Source organism: Zonotrichia leucophrys, chromosome 29 (genome assembly GCF_028769735.1).
Source record: "Zonotrichia leucophrys gambelii isolate GWCS_2022_RI chromosome 29, RI_Zleu_2.0, whole genome shotgun sequence".
Taxonomy (NCBI): Eukaryota; Metazoa; Chordata; class Aves; order Passeriformes; family Passerellidae; genus Zonotrichia; species Zonotrichia leucophrys.
The window spans coordinates 3380342-3396277 of record NC_088198.1 but is presented as its reverse complement, the minus strand read 5'-3'; the positions used below and the strand labels follow the sequence as shown (position 1 = coordinate 3396277).

At 55.4% G+C, this 15936-nt stretch overlaps 3 protein-coding genes across 8 annotated transcripts; 1 reads left to right on the top strand and 2 right to left on the bottom strand.

The window, feature by feature from the left end:
- Positions 1-587: 587 nt before the first annotated feature.
- Positions 588-3098, bottom strand: ASB8 (ankyrin repeat and SOCS box containing 8). The gene is made up of 3 exons (XM_064734715.1): positions 2730-3098; positions 2108-2212; positions 588-1521 (listed from the first exon to the last, which is right to left on the bottom strand). Exons 1-3 carry the CDS (start codon positions 2844-2846, stop codon positions 889-891), a joined length of 855 nt encoding a protein of 284 aa, XP_064590785.1. The 5' UTR covers positions 2847-3098; the 3' UTR covers positions 588-888.
- Positions 3099-3483: 385 nt separating this feature from the next.
- On the bottom strand, positions 3484-8506 carry RNF212B (ring finger protein 212B). 6 transcript variants are annotated; one of them, XM_064734723.1, is made up of 12 exons: positions 8461-8506; positions 6243-6391; positions 5806-5858; positions 5631-5705; positions 5423-5538; positions 5076-5124; positions 4902-4965; positions 4754-4796; positions 4612-4663; positions 4499-4538; positions 4158-4189; positions 3484-3677 (listed from the first exon to the last, which is right to left on the bottom strand). In XM_064734723.1, exons 2-12 carry the CDS (start codon positions 6340-6342, stop codon positions 3615-3617), a joined length of 687 nt encoding a protein of 228 aa, XP_064590793.1. In that variant the 5' UTR covers positions 6343-6391; positions 8461-8506; the 3' UTR covers positions 3484-3614. The 6 variants fall into 6 exon arrangements, 4 of the variants coding, with proteins under 4 accessions (XP_064590793.1, XP_064590790.1, XP_064590792.1 ...); XM_064734720.1 differs by having other exon boundaries at positions 4754-4828; positions 8461-8500; XM_064734722.1 differs by lacking the exon at positions 8461-8506 and adding an exon at positions 8254-8387.
- On the top strand, positions 8425-14705 carry LOC135459082 (zinc finger protein 787-like). The gene is made up of 4 exons (XM_064734716.1): positions 8425-8591; positions 9841-9902; positions 10411-10494; positions 11410-14705. Exons 3-4 carry the CDS (start codon positions 10419-10421, stop codon positions 12123-12125), a joined length of 792 nt encoding a protein of 263 aa, XP_064590786.1. The 5' UTR covers positions 8425-8591; positions 9841-9902; positions 10411-10418; the 3' UTR covers positions 12126-14705.
- Positions 14706-15936: the final 1231 nt, after the last annotated feature.

Here is a 15936-nt window from a genome sequence, read left to right as displayed (position 1 = left end):
GAATCCATGGAAAGGCAAACCTGGACCCCACTGACACCAAATCCCTCCTCATCCTCAGGATTTCCCTGCCCAGCATAACACAGAGGGATAAAACAGGTAAAATTTGTGCCCCAAGTTCATCCCAGAAAACAACAATGACAGTTTTTAGCCACTTGGTTTCACCTTGGACATCTGCTCTTCCATTGGATCCTGGAATATCTGATCCCAAACCCCCCCCCTAAACCAACATCAAAGGGTGAATTCCTAGAGGGAAACCTCAGGAACCTTGAAGAGGTGGGAGGGAAGCCCTCAGCTTCATGTGCAGCTCTCTGGAAAAGATTTCTTTCACCTACAAGAATTCCAGCCCTGCAAAATTCTGGTTTTCGAGGTGGTTTCACTCTTGATGCAGCATAAAAGTACAGGCAGAACTTCACTCTCCATGCTGGAGAAACACCTGGATCTTTGATTTTCAGCCAACCCATCCCACAGGATTACTCTGCATCCCAACCTACAATTTCTTGCCTTGGGTCCTTCCTCAAAGGAGACTTTTCCTTTAAAACCTTCCTTTTGCAAGGAAAAAAAAACAAAAAAAAGAGGGGAAAACCAGATTATTCCAACAGCTGGGATATAATTTGCCATCAGAGGGATATTGTTCATTGCAGGAGAGTGAAACGGGGGGACAGGAAGAGAAGCAGAGGGAACAGAAAGGAGGAAATGAAGGGAGCGTGACAGAACAGGGGGAGAAAGAGACGGGACAAAATGGAAGGGCCAAGGGGAGGAAAGGAAGGCAGCGTGAGGGGCCAGCAGGGTACTGGGTGGCTGAGGGGAACAAAAACTACGGAGAAGAACCTGGGAAGTGACAAAGTGAGCGGAGATCCTCCGGGGAGGGGAAGGGCAGCTGTCCCTGGCTCAGGTGAGCAGCAGCAGGTACTCTTTGAGGCAGGCAGGCAGCGGCAGCTGCTGCACGGCCTGGGGCAGGAAGCGCAGGCCGAGCGAGCGGCGCACGGCGTAGCGCGACAGCGCCTGCAGCGTGCCCGGCGCCGAGCACAGCAGCGTCAGCCGCTGGCACAGCTGCGGGTCACGGGCCACCTCCCAGGGCAGGCTCCCGTTCTTGCGCAGCTCGAAGTGTCCCGTGGCTCTATGCAGCAAATCCAGGCAGGAATCCTCCCGCTCCGTGCCCAGGCCCCGCACCAGCAGCGCCACTAGGCGCGAGATGGGGCTCTGGCCCTTCAGGTTGACCACGCGCACCTCGGCGCCGAAGTCCAGCAGGACGCTGACGCTCTCCAGGTTGCCCTTCATGGCCGCCCAGCTCAGGGGGGTGTCGTTGTTGTAGTCCAGGGCGTTGACCAGGGCGCCGTTGGCCAGCAGGGCCCGCACGCACTCGGCGTTGTTCTTGAAGGCCGCCCAGTGCAGGGGCGTGTCCTTGTTGCCGTCCAGGGCGTTGGGGTTGGCTCCGTACTCCAATAAAATCTCCACGCAGGTTTCATCTTTTTCTGCTGCGTAGTGAAGGGCTGTCCGGTTGTAGCCATCCAGGGCGTTCACCTGGGGGAGAAAAAAAAAAGGTTTGGGAGTCAGGGAGTGGCTCCAGCTGGATCCCGCAGCAAGGGAAGAGCTAAAGGTCCCAAATCCCAAATGTAGGGAAAAATAAGGAAGGGTTTTAGCCAAGTAGCCAGGGGAAAGTGGGGTAAAAAATCTAGCAAATGTAGGGTTTAATTCTTCCTTCCCAGCCTCCTGAAATCTCAGTGCAAAAATTTAGGTTTCAATCCTTCCTCCTCTCCTGAAAATCTCAGCCCAAGAATTCCTTCCCTGTTGGGACAGTGAACCTTCCCCTGGTGCCGCTTTGTGAGGAGATACAAGCCCATGGAATATCCTGTGGTGGAAAAGACCTACAAAGATCTCCAAATCCAAGCCCTGGCCCTGCACAGGACACGCAAAAATCCCCCCCTATGCTGGGAGCATTGTCCAAACCCCAGTTTCCGGAGCTTGCGACAATCTGGGGGAAGAACGTTTTCCCAAAATCCAACTTAAACACATCAGCTCCAACATCAGGTCTTAATCAGCTCTTCCTGACTTCCCTGCGCCTTATCTCGGAATTTTCCACCTGTTTTCGGTTTTTCCAAAGCTTTACCTCAGCTCCTTTTTGCAGCAGCAGCTCCACACAGTCGGCATCAGCCACCATGCAGGCACAGTGCAGGGGTTTGAGGGTGCCGTGCAGGCAGTTCACATCGGCGCCCTGGGGAGCACAGGAACACCCCCGGTAAGGAACTCCCCATTTCCATCCCTTCAGAAAGCGTTAATTCACACAAACCCCGAGGGTTTGTAGGAACCGCCTCGGTGTCAGCAAAACCCACCCTTTCCCTGCCCTTCCCATCCCTTCAAGAAAGGCTTAATTAGGAGAAATCCCGGGAGTTTGTTCGCAAAAACACTCCCGGTCTTAATTCCAGCTCCCGCTTGTGTTTCACTAATTCACTGTCACCAAACGGTACCTGGAGACCCCCAGACACAACGCCAGCCCCGGGGGTTCGGAGGGTGGAAGAAAAAGCCTGAAGTCTCTAAACCAACCGGAGATGCCCTGATCTTCCCCTCCCGGGAAAACCCCTCCAAGGGATCCCCACGGAAGCTCCTCAGGGAGCGGGACAGCCGGCGACAGCTCGGCAGTGCCCGTCAGAGGCACCCGGAGTCCGGGGGGGGACTCAAGCAGGCCGGCCCGACCGCGGAAGGGCTGGGATGTCCCGGCCACAGGGCCTCACCCGGCCGATGAGATCCTCCACGTTGTCCCGAGGGAAGGAGCGGATGGCGGCGATGGTGCGGATAAGGCGCTCGGACAGCGAGTACTTGCTCTGAATGCTCTGCATGATGTACCACATGGCGCGGGCGGCGCCGCGGCATCCCCGGCCGGCCCCGCCGAGCCCCGCGCCGGACCCGGGGCGGGGAGGGAGCGGCCCGGGCCGGGCCGAGCCGCAGGAGAGTCCGGAGGTGGAGCGGCGGCTGTTCCGGAGGAATGCGGAGTGGCCTCGGAGCGGTCGCGGGGCGGTTCCGGGCGTCGCGGGGCGGTTCCGGGGTCCCGAGCCGCTCCCGGACCAGCAGCGGCGGCTGGCCAAGCTGGACGCGGAAATACCGCTAACCAGAAGTGACGTCACACCAAGTGCCCTGCCCGACCGCCTCGCCACAAATCCGGCTCCGGCTCCCGAGCTGGTCCCGCCCCCTCCATGCCTGTCCTCCAATCCCCAGCACCGGTCGCTCTTAAGCCACGCCTCCCACCGGATTTTCACCAATCCGCGCTTTCCTAAGATCCCCTCCTCCATAGACCCCCTTAATTTTCCCCCAATTTTCCCCATTTTGTCTCCATATCCCGCTTTCCCCTTAGGCCACGGCCACACCGAGCTACCAACCAAAAGGAACGCAGCAACACAACCTCGATACGCCCGGGGGGCGGGGCCTCGCCGTAGAGAGGCCACGCCCCCCTACCCCGGCCCCACAAACGGACCCAAAACGGCACCAAAATTGGATTTTTTTTTTTTTTTTTTTATTCCTTTTTAACAACTTCTGCCCCCAGCTATCTCCAGGTATAACATCCAGGGAAGCCCCGGAGCTCCTGTTCAGGAGCCTCGGATCCCGTCAGAGATCTCTGTCCTTTATGGCCGTCGGTTGAGATCCCACTGGGAGCACCCGCCCCTCGCCAGCCGCAGAGCAGAGCCCTAAATAAAGAAGATTAAATTCCTGGCTACCGAATATCGGGGTGGCTATCGCAATTTGGGGGGTGGCTACTGAATTCTGGGCGGGCTTGGTTACACAATTTGGGGGGGTTGGCCTCTGAATTTGGGGAATAGCTACTGCATTTGGAGGTTTTATCTTGATTTCGGAGGAAAAGCGGTGGGATAAGGGAGGGGCAAGGAGGAGGGGGTGGAGCTGGGGTCCTCCCAGTGCTCCCAAGTATCACCAAGCCCCCCTACCAGTAATCCAAACACCCCCTCCCAGTGCTCCCAGGAATCCAAATTCTCTCCCAGTAACCAATCTCCCAGCCCCTCCCAGAGCCCCCAGGTCCCTCCTGGGGCTTCCTATATCCCCTCCCAGTCCCTCCCAGTTTATCCCAGTCCCCACAGATTCCCCTCTCCACATCTCCCGGTTTATTCCAAGGCCCCCAATCCCCTCCCAGTTCCTCCTAGTGCCCCCAGTACCTGTACCTCGCTTGTCCCAGCCAACGGGGGCCCTGAGGGGGGAAAGGGGAGTTAGGGGTTTTTTTAAGGTCACCCCACAGATCAGGGTCAGGGGTTTCTCTGGGAGGGCTTGGGGTCCTGCAGGGGGTTTGGGGAGCTCTGGGCTCCTTCCGTGGGGGTTTGGGGTCCCTGTGGGGAGAGATCAGGGGTTTGGGGTCACACCATGGGGGTATGAGGCCCTATATGAGCTTTTACGGTCCCTCCTCCCTAAAAAGGGAGGAAAGGGGATGGTGCTTGGAGCTGAAGGGCGGGGCTTGGGACATTACTTTGGGGTAAATCCTGTAGGATTTGGGGTCACTCACCTACACTGGAGGTCCCTGAATTTCTGTAGGCTACGCCAGCCTGTTTGGGGAGAGCAAACCATTATGGGAAGCCCCCTATTTTGAGGTGGCCCCCATTTGGGGTGAGGTCTCACCTGCCATCCTGGGGTGCTGTGGGACTGGGGGGGCTCCAGTGGGGCCAAGCGGCTGCAAAAGAGAGGAGGGAAGTTTGGGGGACCTCCCCCCTGTGAAACTGAGGGACCCCCATCCCAAGTTAGGATGCCCCACACCCCTTACCTGACCACTTGACTGCTGAGCTGCCGGCGGGGCTGGGGGGTGACTGGAAAGGAGACAGAAAGTTTGGGAGAATCCCTATGGGCAAGGAGGGGATGAGGAGCTGTTTTACGGTGTGGAAGACTCCCCTACAAATTTGGGGGGCACTTACCTGAATGTGTGGGGGAGGGACGGGGGGTGCTGCTGTGGCTTCTCCAGTGCCAGCCTGGGGAGAGCTGTGTGGGGAGATTTGGGGGGGACAGTTTTGGGGGTGAAAGAAGGAGCAAGAGGGCTTTGGGGGGGAGTTTGGGGGCCAGGGAAGGGGAAGGGGGGCTTTAGGGGCCACCTGCATGCGGCGCAGCTCCTCATTCTCCCGGCGAAGTGACTCCAGCTCCCTGGGAAGGGGGAAGATTTAATGGAGGGTGGGTTTTCCCCCACATTTGGGGTGGGGGTCCCTCCATAGTGCAGCTGAGGGGGGCAGAGCAAGGGGGTGGGAACTCGCCAAGATGGCAGTGAATGGCAGAACATGCTGTCACCAATGTGGCAGCCAAGGGGGGATAAGACCCTCCCAAAAAAGGGGCCAGAAGGCTGAGGACTGTCATTAAGGTGTTGACCAAGGAGTGCTGCCTCACCCACATGCCCAGAGGAGCCCAAGATGGAGGTGTGAACCCCCTTCCACAGCGTCCCCCTCACCTCCTCCTCTCCCCCAGCTCCTCTCTGGCCTTGTCCAGCTCTGCCTGCACCCGCCGAGTTCTGTCCCGGTGCAAGTCCACCAGAAGTTGTGCCTGTGCCGTCTGGAACCGCCACACCTGGGGGATGTGGGTCACTCCCTTGTACCCCCCAGCGTGTGGGGTGGGGACAGTGGTGGAACTTCATCCTCCATCACCCGTGTCCTCCTTACCTGCGTGATGTGGGCAAGGTGCTTGAGGGCGAGGGCCACTGGGTTCTTGAAGAAAACCTTCTCCTCTGGGCGCATCTGTTGGGCATGGGGGTGTCAAAAGGATGAGAAGAAGGTTGGGAACGGGAAGGGAAAAGGGTAGGAAGGGGATGTGGGGAACAACATGGAGGACACTGGCCTGATCAGATATGGGCAGGTAGCGGCAGGCAGTGCCACAGACTGGGCAGGGACCTGTGGGAAGGGGAGAAAAAAGTGAGAAAAGTGAGAGAAAAATATGTAGAAAAGCCCCAAAAATTGTGTTCCTTGAGGGAAATGGACCATTTCCCTTCATTTTAGGGTTTTAAATTGAGGCAGGATCCTCCATTTCCACCATGCTAAGGGTGCAAATTGAGGGGAAATTTTTCTTTTCCCATAATTTAAAAGACAGAAATTGAGGGGAAACCCTCTTTCCCCGATATTTTAGGAGTTTAAATTGAGGGCAGAGCCCTCACTTATTTATTTCCTTGAGTTGAGGTGACCCTTCCTTTCCCTCCCATTTTAAGGGGCTAAATTGAAGGAAACTCCCCCTTTCTCAGCATTTAAAGGGCTTAAACTGGGGGTTTCCCTCAATTTTACCTGAGCCCCCACAGCCCTCGCACAGGATGTGGCCGCAGTTGGTGATGGCGAAGCGGGCGCCATCCTGGCGGAAGCAGCGACAGCAGTGGAACCAGTCCATGGTGGTGCTGGAGCGAGGACCTGCCTGTGCTGCCTCCACACAGGAGAGCCTGGGAGGGAATGAGGGGGAAAGGTGAAGGGAAAAGAGTGGGAAAAGGTGAGAGGAAAAAGAGATGGAAATGTGAGGGGGAAAGGGTCAGAAATGTGAGGGAAGAAGGGCTGGAAGCGTGAGGCCAAAAAGGGCGGGAAACGTGAGGGGGAAAGGGTCAGAAATGTGAGGGAAGAAGGGCTGGAAGCATGAGGCCAAAAAGGGCGGGAAACGTGAGGGGGAAAGGGTCAGAAATGTGAGGGAAGAAGGGCTGGAAGCATGAGGCGAAAAAGGGTGGGAAACGTGAGGGGGAAAGGGTCAGAAATGTGAGGGGAAAAGGGTTGGAAACATGAGGGGAAAAAACAGCAGGAAAGGTGAGAGGAAGAAGGGTGGGAAAAGGGAGGAAAAAAAAAGTGTGAGAAACATGAGAGAAAAAAGGGTGGGAAATGTGAGGGGGAAAAGGGCAGAAAAGGTGATGAGGGAAACGGTGGGGGAAAAGAAGAGAAAAAGAGCAAGAAAAGGGAGAGATGAAAAAAGTGGGAAATGTGAGGGGGGAAAGCGCCACCTGGATGGGGACAGGGAAACCAGGATTGGGACATGAGGATGGGGACAGCAACACCTGGACCTATGGGGGCAGATGGGGATAAGGACACCAAGATGGAGACACAAGGATGGAAACAGGGACACCAGGGCAAGCCTGTGGAGACATTGGGAGTGGCATGGGGACACATGAATGGGGGTGTCAGGATGGGGACACTGTGATGGGGATGGGGACCCCACGGTGGGGACAGCGATTCCAGAACCCTGGGGATGGGGTCCCCAGGATGGGAATCCTGGGATTTGGGCACATGGATCTGCTGATGACATCAATTAAATGTCTCTGAGCAGACTTGTTCCACTATATGGATTTGGGGACACCAGCCAGGGGTGATGACATTGTCCAACTGTGAGATTTTGGGGTCACCCCCAGTGATCCCAGTATGGCCATGCAGAGCTTTTCCCATCCTTCAGGAACCAGTGCCTGGGGTGAGGGAAGGAGATGGAGACCCCATACTCTCACTCCAGCACCCCTAAACCCTTTGGGGGGCTTTGGGGGCATGGGATGCAGGGGGAGCACCCCAAAACCCTGATCTTACTATTCCATGCTCCCAGAATCACAAAATTCTGCTAAATCTTTGGCTGTGTTGCATAATCCCAACAATTAATTGGGAGGCAACAAAAGCACCCCCAGAATATTGGGGGAGGAGCTCAGAGTTTGGAGGGCACAGGAGTCACCCCAGAACCGCAATCCTATCATGACCTGATCCCAAAATCCCTCCATGCCACTGTTGAACCCTCTGGCCTCGCTGTGCGATTCCAACCAGTTTTAATTATAGGGATGGCGGGGGCGGGCAGCAGAAATGCATCCCCAGGCCCTCGTGAGGGAGAATCTGGGGGGCATAGGGGCCACCCCAAAACCCCGATCCCCCCGAATCCCTCTATCTCGGGATCCCGTGATCCGTCATTGTGTAATTCCAACCAATTTCTAATTCCCGGGGGTCGGAGGGAGAGGGGCAGGAAACGCCCCGATAAAACCCTCTGAGGGATCATTCAGGGATTTGGGGGGGCGCAGGGGACGCCCCGAAGCCCCCATCCCGCCGTTCCCGGAATCCCTGCATGCCGCTGCCGAGCCCTCCGCCCTCGTTGCGTAATTCCAACCATTTTTAATTCCCGGGGGGGCAGGAAACGCGTCGCTGCCGTTACACAAAGCAGGAAGGGGGGAGGGAGAAGTCTGGGGGGGCTCTCTGTCCTTATTCCCCTTAAACCCACCCCGCCTCCCCCCCTTCCTCCCCGAGATCCATCTCTCGCTTGGAAAACACCCCCTTTATAACAAAATAACCAAACCTCAACAATTCGGGCAATTCGCACAATTCCCCCACTCAATACCGGGCGGTTCGGTGGTGTCCCTGCTGCGACCCGCTCTTTTTTTTTCCCCTAGGGGTTCCCCCCGCCCAAATTCCCTTTTTCCAAGGTTTCCCCCCCACTTTTCCCAGCGTTTTTTCCCCGCTTTTTTCCCAGCGGCGCATCCGGCGGGGAATGGGATGACGGGACCTTCCTGTTCCCGGCCCGCGCTCGCCTCACGCCCGGGGGACGCCCCCGCCACGACCCCCCCTCCCCCCCGGAGCCACCCCCGGAACCCTCCGGAACGCCCCCGGCCCCTCCCGCGCCGCGGAGCCGCCGAGGTGAGTCGGGGGGCGCGGGGGGAGGGAAACGAGCCCGTTTTTTTGGGGGAAAAGGGGACGGGAAAAAGCGGAGACACCCCCTCCAGAAAATTTGGGAGATCCCCTTCCCCCCAATTTGGGATACCCCGATATTAGATTTGAGATGGGGGAGGCGATGGCGGAGGGGCGCCGTTGGGGGGGCTGGAAATGAGGGAAAAAGGAGAGTGGGAACCCTCCCACAAAAAACCTGGGAGGACATCCCCCCCCCACCCCCCCTCCACCAACTGGATATACCCCCGGGCATGGATTTGGGATGGGGAGGCGACGGCGGAGGCATGGCAAAAGATTTGGGGCGGGGGGGATGTGGATGAACGGCGGATTTTGGGGGTGGAAAGGAGAGAGAATAGAGCGGGGACTCCCCCAAAAAAATGTGGGAGATCCACCCCGTCCAGCTGGGGATATCCAGGGGATAGAGCGGAACGATGGATTGGAGCCGGGGGGGTGGGGCAGTGGAAATGAGGCGCCTTCTGTAGGGTTGGAAAAGACGGAAAAAGGAGAGCGGGGAACACTCCCGCCCCCCCCCCCCCCCCCCCCCCCCCAATTCAGGAGATCCCTCTCCGATTTGGCATACACCCGGTCTTGGATTTGGGAAGGGGAAGGCGGTGTTAGGGGGGCGACAATGGAAGGGAGAGGGGGGTGTGTGCCGTTTTTAGATTCGGAAAAGAGGGAAAAAGGAGAGTAGGGACCTCCCACAAAAATTTGGGAGACCCCTCCTGCAGTTGTGGATAACCGCCGTCTTGGATTTGGGACGGGAGGGCAGATGGATTTGGGACTGGGAGGAGGGATCAGGCTCTGGTTTGCGGGGGGCAGAAAGGGGGCAATGACAGTGGGGACCCCCTCAAAAAAATTTGGGAGTCTCCCCCCAAAAATTTGGGTTGCCTCCATTTTGGATTTGAAGGGGGGCACTGTGGATGAAGCGTTTTGGAAGGGGGGGAAAGAGAGTGGGCATCCCTCAAAAAAAACCTGGGAATCCCCCCCAGTATTCGATTTGGGGTGGGAGGTGAGTTTTGGGGAAGGCTCCTGGGGCTCTGTTGTTCTTTTGTGCCCCCTTCGAAAAATTAAAGTGGGGGGGAGCAAACTTGGGGGAACTGGGAGTAATTTGGGAGCACCCTGGGTGATTTGGGGGGTCCTCGGTGATTTTGAGGGGCACTGGGTGACCCCCCTCTTTGTGACCCCCCCCATCTGCATCCCTCCATCCCCCTCACCTCAGATTTTAGGGGCTGAGTCCGGAGCAGCTGCAAGACCCCCCTGCCCGAGACCCTCAGAGAGCAGGTGGGAGGGGAATTGGGGAGCACAGAGGGATTTGGGGTCACACAGAAGGATTTGGGGGGACACAAATGGATTTTATGGGGGGAACAAGGATATTTGGGGGTGCACAGAGGGATCTGGGATCACATGGAGGAGTTTGAGATTACACTGAGGGATTTGCGGGGACATGAAGAGATTTAGGGTGACACAGAGATTTTGGAGGGAATAGATGGATGGGGGGGCAGAGAGGTTTTTGGGGGGATGAGACTTAGGGGGGTACGAGGCGATTTCGGATCTCCCTGAAGGTTTGGACAGGTAACCCAGAAGGATTTTGGTGGGGTACATGGAGATTGAGGGGGCAAAAAAGGATTTGGGGTCACACTGAGAAATTTGGGGGGCACAGCAGAAACCAAGATGCAAACAATCCTTTGGAATTGTTTTGGAATTGTGGGGGGAGGCGGTTGTGGTTTTCTGCTGCTCAGGGGGGTCCTGGGGCGTTTTGGGGTGCTCAGGGCCCCCCTTGACTCTGCAGGAGGCCCTATGGAGCAGGACGAGCCGGACGTGGTGGAGCTGCAGGACTCAGACGAGGGGGACGTGGTCCGGAGGGTCTTCATTGGTGAGGGGGGACCCCAAAAGTGGATGGGGGGAATGAGGGGCTCCAGATAACCTAGAAAAGCAGTACAGAAAATTTTGGGGGGATCCGAATACTTTTGGGGGGGCTGTAGGAAAATTTGGGGGGCCCCAGGCACCCCAAGAAGGGGGTGCAGGCAATTTGAGGGGCTCTAAGCAAATTTGGGGGGGCTCCAGATGCACCTAGAAGAGGGTAGAGGCATTGGGGATGGGGTTCAAGGCACTTCTGGGGGTCTACAGACATCACTGGAGAGGGGTAGAGGCATTTGAAGGGGGCTTAAAACACTCTTGAAAGGGTTCCAGACCCCCCAAGAAGGGGTTATTGGGAATTTTGGGGGCCTTCAGGTACTTTTGGGGGGCTCCAGACACTCCAGGAGGGGGCATAGCCCTTTTTTGGGGCACAGTGAGCATTTGGGGAGGGGTTGCAGCCCCTTTCTGGGGTGCACTGGAGAGGGCTACAGTCCCTTTTTGTGCCCCCTTTTGGGTCACAACAAATATTTGGGTCAGGGGTCCAGCCAATTTTTGGGATCCAGTGAACATTTGGGGTGAATGTCTGGCCCTTTTTGGCACACAATGAATATTTGGTCAGGGGTGCAGCCCTTTTTTTGTCAAAATGAACATTTGGGTCAGGGACCCAACCCCTTTCTGGGGCTCAGTAAATATTTGAGGAGAAGGCCCAGCCCCTTTTTGGGTCACAACAAACATTTTGAGGAGGCTCCAGGCACCCTTTTAGGGTGCAATGAGCATTCGGGGAGGGGCCCAGCCCATTGTAGGAATACAGGAAACATTTTTGTTGGGGTCCCAGCCCATTTCAGGGTCACAGCAAACATTTGGTTTGGAGGTCCAAATGAGACCAGTGAAAGCCCTTCTGTGCTCTCACCCCCTCCCCATGTCCCCCCAGCCGATGATGGCATCGTGAGTGACGGCGAGGCCGAGGTGCTGCCACACGAGATCATCCGCACAGTGATCCCGCACAGCCCCCTGCGTGCCCCACCGCCCCGCGGGACCCCCGGCCCGGCCCCGGGGGGCTCCGAGGAGGGCGGGGGGCGGCGGGGCGGGGGCCGCCAGCGCCCCTTCATCTGCAACGAGTGCGGCAAGAGCTTCAGCCACTGGTCCAAGCTGCTGCGGCACCAGCGCACGCACACGGGCGAGCGGCCCAGCACCTGTGGCGAGTGCGGCAAGAGTTTCTCGCAGAACTCGCACCTGGTGCAGCACCGCCGCACCCACACCGGAGAGAAGCCGTACAGGTGCGGCCACTGCGGCAAGAGCTTCTCATGGAGCTCCAACCTCATCCAGCACCAGCGCATTCACACCGGGGAGCGCCCGTATGGCTGCGCCGAGTGCGGCAAGAGCTTCACGCAGAGCAAGAACCTCATCAAGCACCAGCGCACCCACGCCGGGTCCGGGGCAGCGCGGCCGCGGCGCTGCGCCCACCCCGCCGGTGCCCCAAGAGCTCTGAAGGGGCCTCGGCCGGGGGGCGAGGGCGAGGGGCCCGCAGGGGCCGAGGGCGGCTGCGGGCAGGAGCCGCTGATCTGCGTGGAGTGTGGGGAGAGCTTCGCCCGGAGCGCCGCCCTCAGGAGGCACCGCCGGGGGCACCGCCCGCTCTTCGTGCCCTGAGGGGACAATGCGGGGACAGTGCCCGCTCTTTGTGCCCTGAGGGAACATGGGGACACTGTGGAGGGGGCACAGGGACAGTGGGGCACTGTCCTTGCACTTCTGGGGGCACCACCCGCTCTTCGTGCCCTGAGGGAACATGGGGACACTGCGGAGGGGGCACAGGGACAGTGGGGCACTGTCCTTGCACTGCTGGGGGCACCGCCCACTCTTTGTGCCCTGAGGGGCACTGGGACGGTGGCACCGGGACATGGGGACACACGGATAGTTGGGGCATCATCTGCTTTTCATGCCCTGAGGGGACACCGTAGTGGGGACACGGTGGTGGGGACTGTTGGATAATGGTCTGGCAGTGCCTGCTGTCGGAGACCTGTGGGGACACACAGACAGTGGGCCACCCTGGTGGGGGACACAGAGACTGTGCTACAGACAGGAGACATGGTGCCACCATGTGAGGAGACACAGGGAGTGTTCCATGGGCAGGACGTGGTGACAGAGCTGGGGTCACACGAGTTATGCCACAGGTAAGGGAATGTGACACCAAGCTGGGAGACTGTGGGGGGGGCACCTGGACTGGGACAAGGACAGGACACAGTGACTCCAAGGTGGAGGACACACAGACAGGACAGAGCTGATGTCCCCAAGCCTACCCCGCGCTCTGTGTCACCCTCGGTGCCCCTCGCTGTTCCGTGTCGGTACCACATCCCAGAGCTGTAAATAGGGCAAAGGACACGGGGAAGGAGGTGGGGGGGTAGGGGGGTGGGGAAGGTGACACCGGGACCCCCCTGTGGGGTGTGGAGAGGGCATGGACAGGGCTGGGCTGTGAATAAAGTTGTGTTTTGGGGGACCTGGGTGTTGGTTTTAGGGGGTGACCAAAATGGGGGGGGGAAGTGGTGGGGGGAGAACCCTGGGAGAGAGAGTTGAAATCCCTGAGGGAGGGAGGGCAAAAAGCCCCCGGGAGGGAAGTTTGAGGGCCTCAGAGGTTTGGAGAGTCTCAGGTCAGTCTCTGCAAAGCCTAAGAGGACAGGAGAAGTGACAGAGCGAATTTGGGGGTCAAAAAAGGGGTCTCAAAACTTGGAAGGGATTGCAGGGAGGTCCCAAATTGGAAGGGTGTTGGGGGGACCCCAAAACCGAGAAGGGTGTTGGAGGGGCTGTTTCAGAAGGTGGCCGCCCACTCCGGGCATATATTTTTCTTTGATTTCTTTTGCTTTTTTGAGAATGACTTTTCTGTGGTCATCAATTTTCAACAATCTGATATATTAAACTTTCCACAAACACCCCCTTCTCTGGCCAATAAATAGTCTAAAGCCAACTTATTCTGATACCCTACAGTTTTTGGTTGGCTTAGCTGACTTGATATTAAGTCTAATGCCTGGGTGGCTCCATTTGCTATCATTTCTATAACTGCCTGGAGTCTTGTAATATGACTCAATAGATAATTTGGGGTCAATACAGAGTTAAATTGCTGTGCTGGTTTTACCTTTTTGTTTATTATTTGTTTTTTTACCAAATCTTGAACCCTATCTTCAAGATTAAATTTAAACCAAATCCATCTCTCTCCCTTTTGACATTCAATTCCAAATCTATTACCACTTTTTCCTAAGTTTCTTGTAATCCAATAATTTACTCCGTTTTGCCTACAGGTTCTTAATTTGGATGGGTTATAACAGTGACATAGGTGGGTGTAATAAAGGAGGAATTTTGGTTTCTTTCCATGTGATGCTTTCTGTAGCATTTGTGACTTGCTGGTATCCCTAAGGGGAAAAGACAACAAATGAGTGCCAAAACCAGGAATAACAGAGGTCCAGTATGGCTTATACTCCCACCTCCCATGCCTGTGAGGTTGCAACCCACAGCAGGTGTATTTGATCTTCTCGGTGGCGAAATACAGAGGCCAATCTGGTCTTGCTCTCTATTTCCTTGTCACTTTCTCTTAACTAATTTCCAGGCAAATTGGTTTTGACACTCTTAACTGTGGTCTCTTACTGTTCCTCAGGTATCTCTCATTCAACAGGCACTAATAATTCCCATCCACAAAGCTAAGTTATTACTTTACCACTTTTTGCAATAAGAGCATGAATTTTGTGAACTACAATACTAATTATTCTCACAATTCAAGCATTTACTTATGACCCAGCTAGCATGTCCAGTATTGGAATGAATCAAATAAAGTTTACTGATGGAAATGGTAATTCCCCTTTTCCCCTGTGCAATTCTCAGGCTAAGGTCAGAATACAAAAACAGTCTTGATCTTTTTGTCTGAAGTATTCCTCCCTGAAGGAGATGTTTTATTCAGGCAGTGCTTGAAACCAGTGATCTAAGCGTTATCTTATTTCTTAATTCAGTGTTATTCTTTGTACATTTCTTGGATCATTTGGCTTTTTCCAAACTATTACCACTCAGTCCTCATTGGAAAGTCAGTTTGGTATTGCCCGGTTTCAATGTGATAGTCCATTCCTCAGGTTTCTTCACAAGTCCTTTGATTCTGCTGGCATGAATTCACCCTCTTTCTGTGATTCTGATTGTTGCTTCGGCAGTACCTGGAAAGGACTTCTTAATAGCATAGTAATAAAAGAAAGATAATACTGCATTAACTTTTACCATTTGCTTTTCTTCCAGACTCTCTGGGTTTAGCTAAAAGCTTTTTCCACAGCAGCCCCTTGTTCTATCCAGCTGTGCTAATAGCTGCAGAGGCAAATCCTTCTTTTTGTGAGTTAGAGTTAGTTAAATAAGAAAACCTAGACCAATTTTAACATGAGAGCTATTACATCTATTGCTTTTTACTTTTTGGGCAGCATTTATTGTTTCAGCCTTACAAACCCATTCTTCAGGAAAAAACCCAACTGTTTAGGGCTAGGGTATTCTTAGGGTTTTTGAGGGAATTTTTAGGGTCTTATCAGGGCATTTTAAGGATTTTTGGGGTATTTTTAGAGCTCTTTTTGGACTATTTAGAGTATATTTAGGGATTTTAAAAGGTTCTTTGGGCATTTTTAGGGGTGTTTTAGGGGTTTTTTAAAAGTAGGGTATTTTCAGTGTATTCTAACAGTATTCTGAGACTGTCGTAAAATCGGCCGTAAAGCGCCACTGTCGTAAAAGGTGCCGTAAAGCGCGACTGTCGTAAAATCGGCCGTAAAGCGCGACTGTCGTAAAAGGTGCCGTAAAGCGCGACTGTCGTAAAATCGGCCGTAAAGCGCGACTGTCGTAAAACTGCCGTAAAGCGCGACTGTCGTAAAATCGGCCGTAAAGCGCGACTGTCGTAAAATCGGCCGTAAAGCGCGACTGTCGTAAAATCGGCCGTAAAGCGCGACTGTCGTAAAAGGTGCCGTAAAGCGCGACTGTCGTAAAATCGCCGTAAAGCGCGACTGTCGTAAAACTGCCGTAAAGCGCGACTGTCGTAAAATCGGCCGTAAAGCGCGACTGTCGTAAAAGGTGCCGTAAAGCGCGACTGTCGTAAAATCGGCCGTAAAGCGCGACTGTCGTAAAAGGTGCCGTAAAGCGCGACTGTCGTAAAAGCTGCCGTAAAGCGCGACTGTCGTAAAAGGTGCCGTAAAGCGCGACTGTCGTAAAATCGGCCGTAAAGCGCGACTGTCGTAAAAGGCGCCGTAAAGCGCGACTGTCGTAAAAGGTGCCGTAAAGCGCGACTGTCGTAAAATCGGCCGTAAAGCGCGACTGTCGTAAAAGGTGCCGTAAAGCGCGACTGTCGTAAAATCGGTCGTAAAGCGCGACTGTCGTAAAAGGTGCCGTAAAGCGCGACTGTCGTAAAAGCGGCCGTAAAGCGCGACTGTCGTAAAATCGGCCGTAAAGCGGACTGTCG

Coding starts and splice junctions, on each gene's coding strand:
- RNF212B (XM_064734720.1), bottom strand. CDS start 6,305: ATGGCGCCCGCTTCGCCATCACCAACTGCGGCCACATCCTGTGCGAGG. Junction 5,706..5,805: donor ACCTGCCCATATCTGATCAG/GCCAGTGTCCTC, acceptor CATGCCCAACAG/ATGCGCCCAGAGGAGAAGGT. Junction 4,829..4,901: donor TCCCTCCCCCACACATTCAG/GTAAGTGCCCCC, acceptor CCTTGCCCATAG/GGATTCTCCCAAACTTTCTG.
- LOC135459082 (XM_064734716.1), top strand. CDS start 10,419: ATGGAGCAGGACGAGCCGGACGTGGTGGAGCTGCAGGACTCAGACGAG. Junction 10,495..11,409: donor GGTCCGGAGGGTCTTCATTG/GTGAGGGGGGAC, acceptor ATGTCCCCCCAG/CCGATGATGGCATCGTGAGT.
- ASB8 (XM_064734715.1), bottom strand. CDS start 2,846: ATGTGGTACATCATGCAGAGCATTCAGAGCAAGTACTCGCTGTCCGAG. Junction 2,213..2,729: donor TGGAGGATCTCATCGGCCGG/GTGAGGCCCTGT, acceptor TGTGCTCCCCAG/GGCGCCGATGTGAACTGCCT. Junction 1,522..2,107: donor TGCTGCAAAAAGGAGCTGAG/GTAAAGCTTTGG, acceptor TTTCTCCCCCAG/GTGAACGCCCTGGATGGCTA.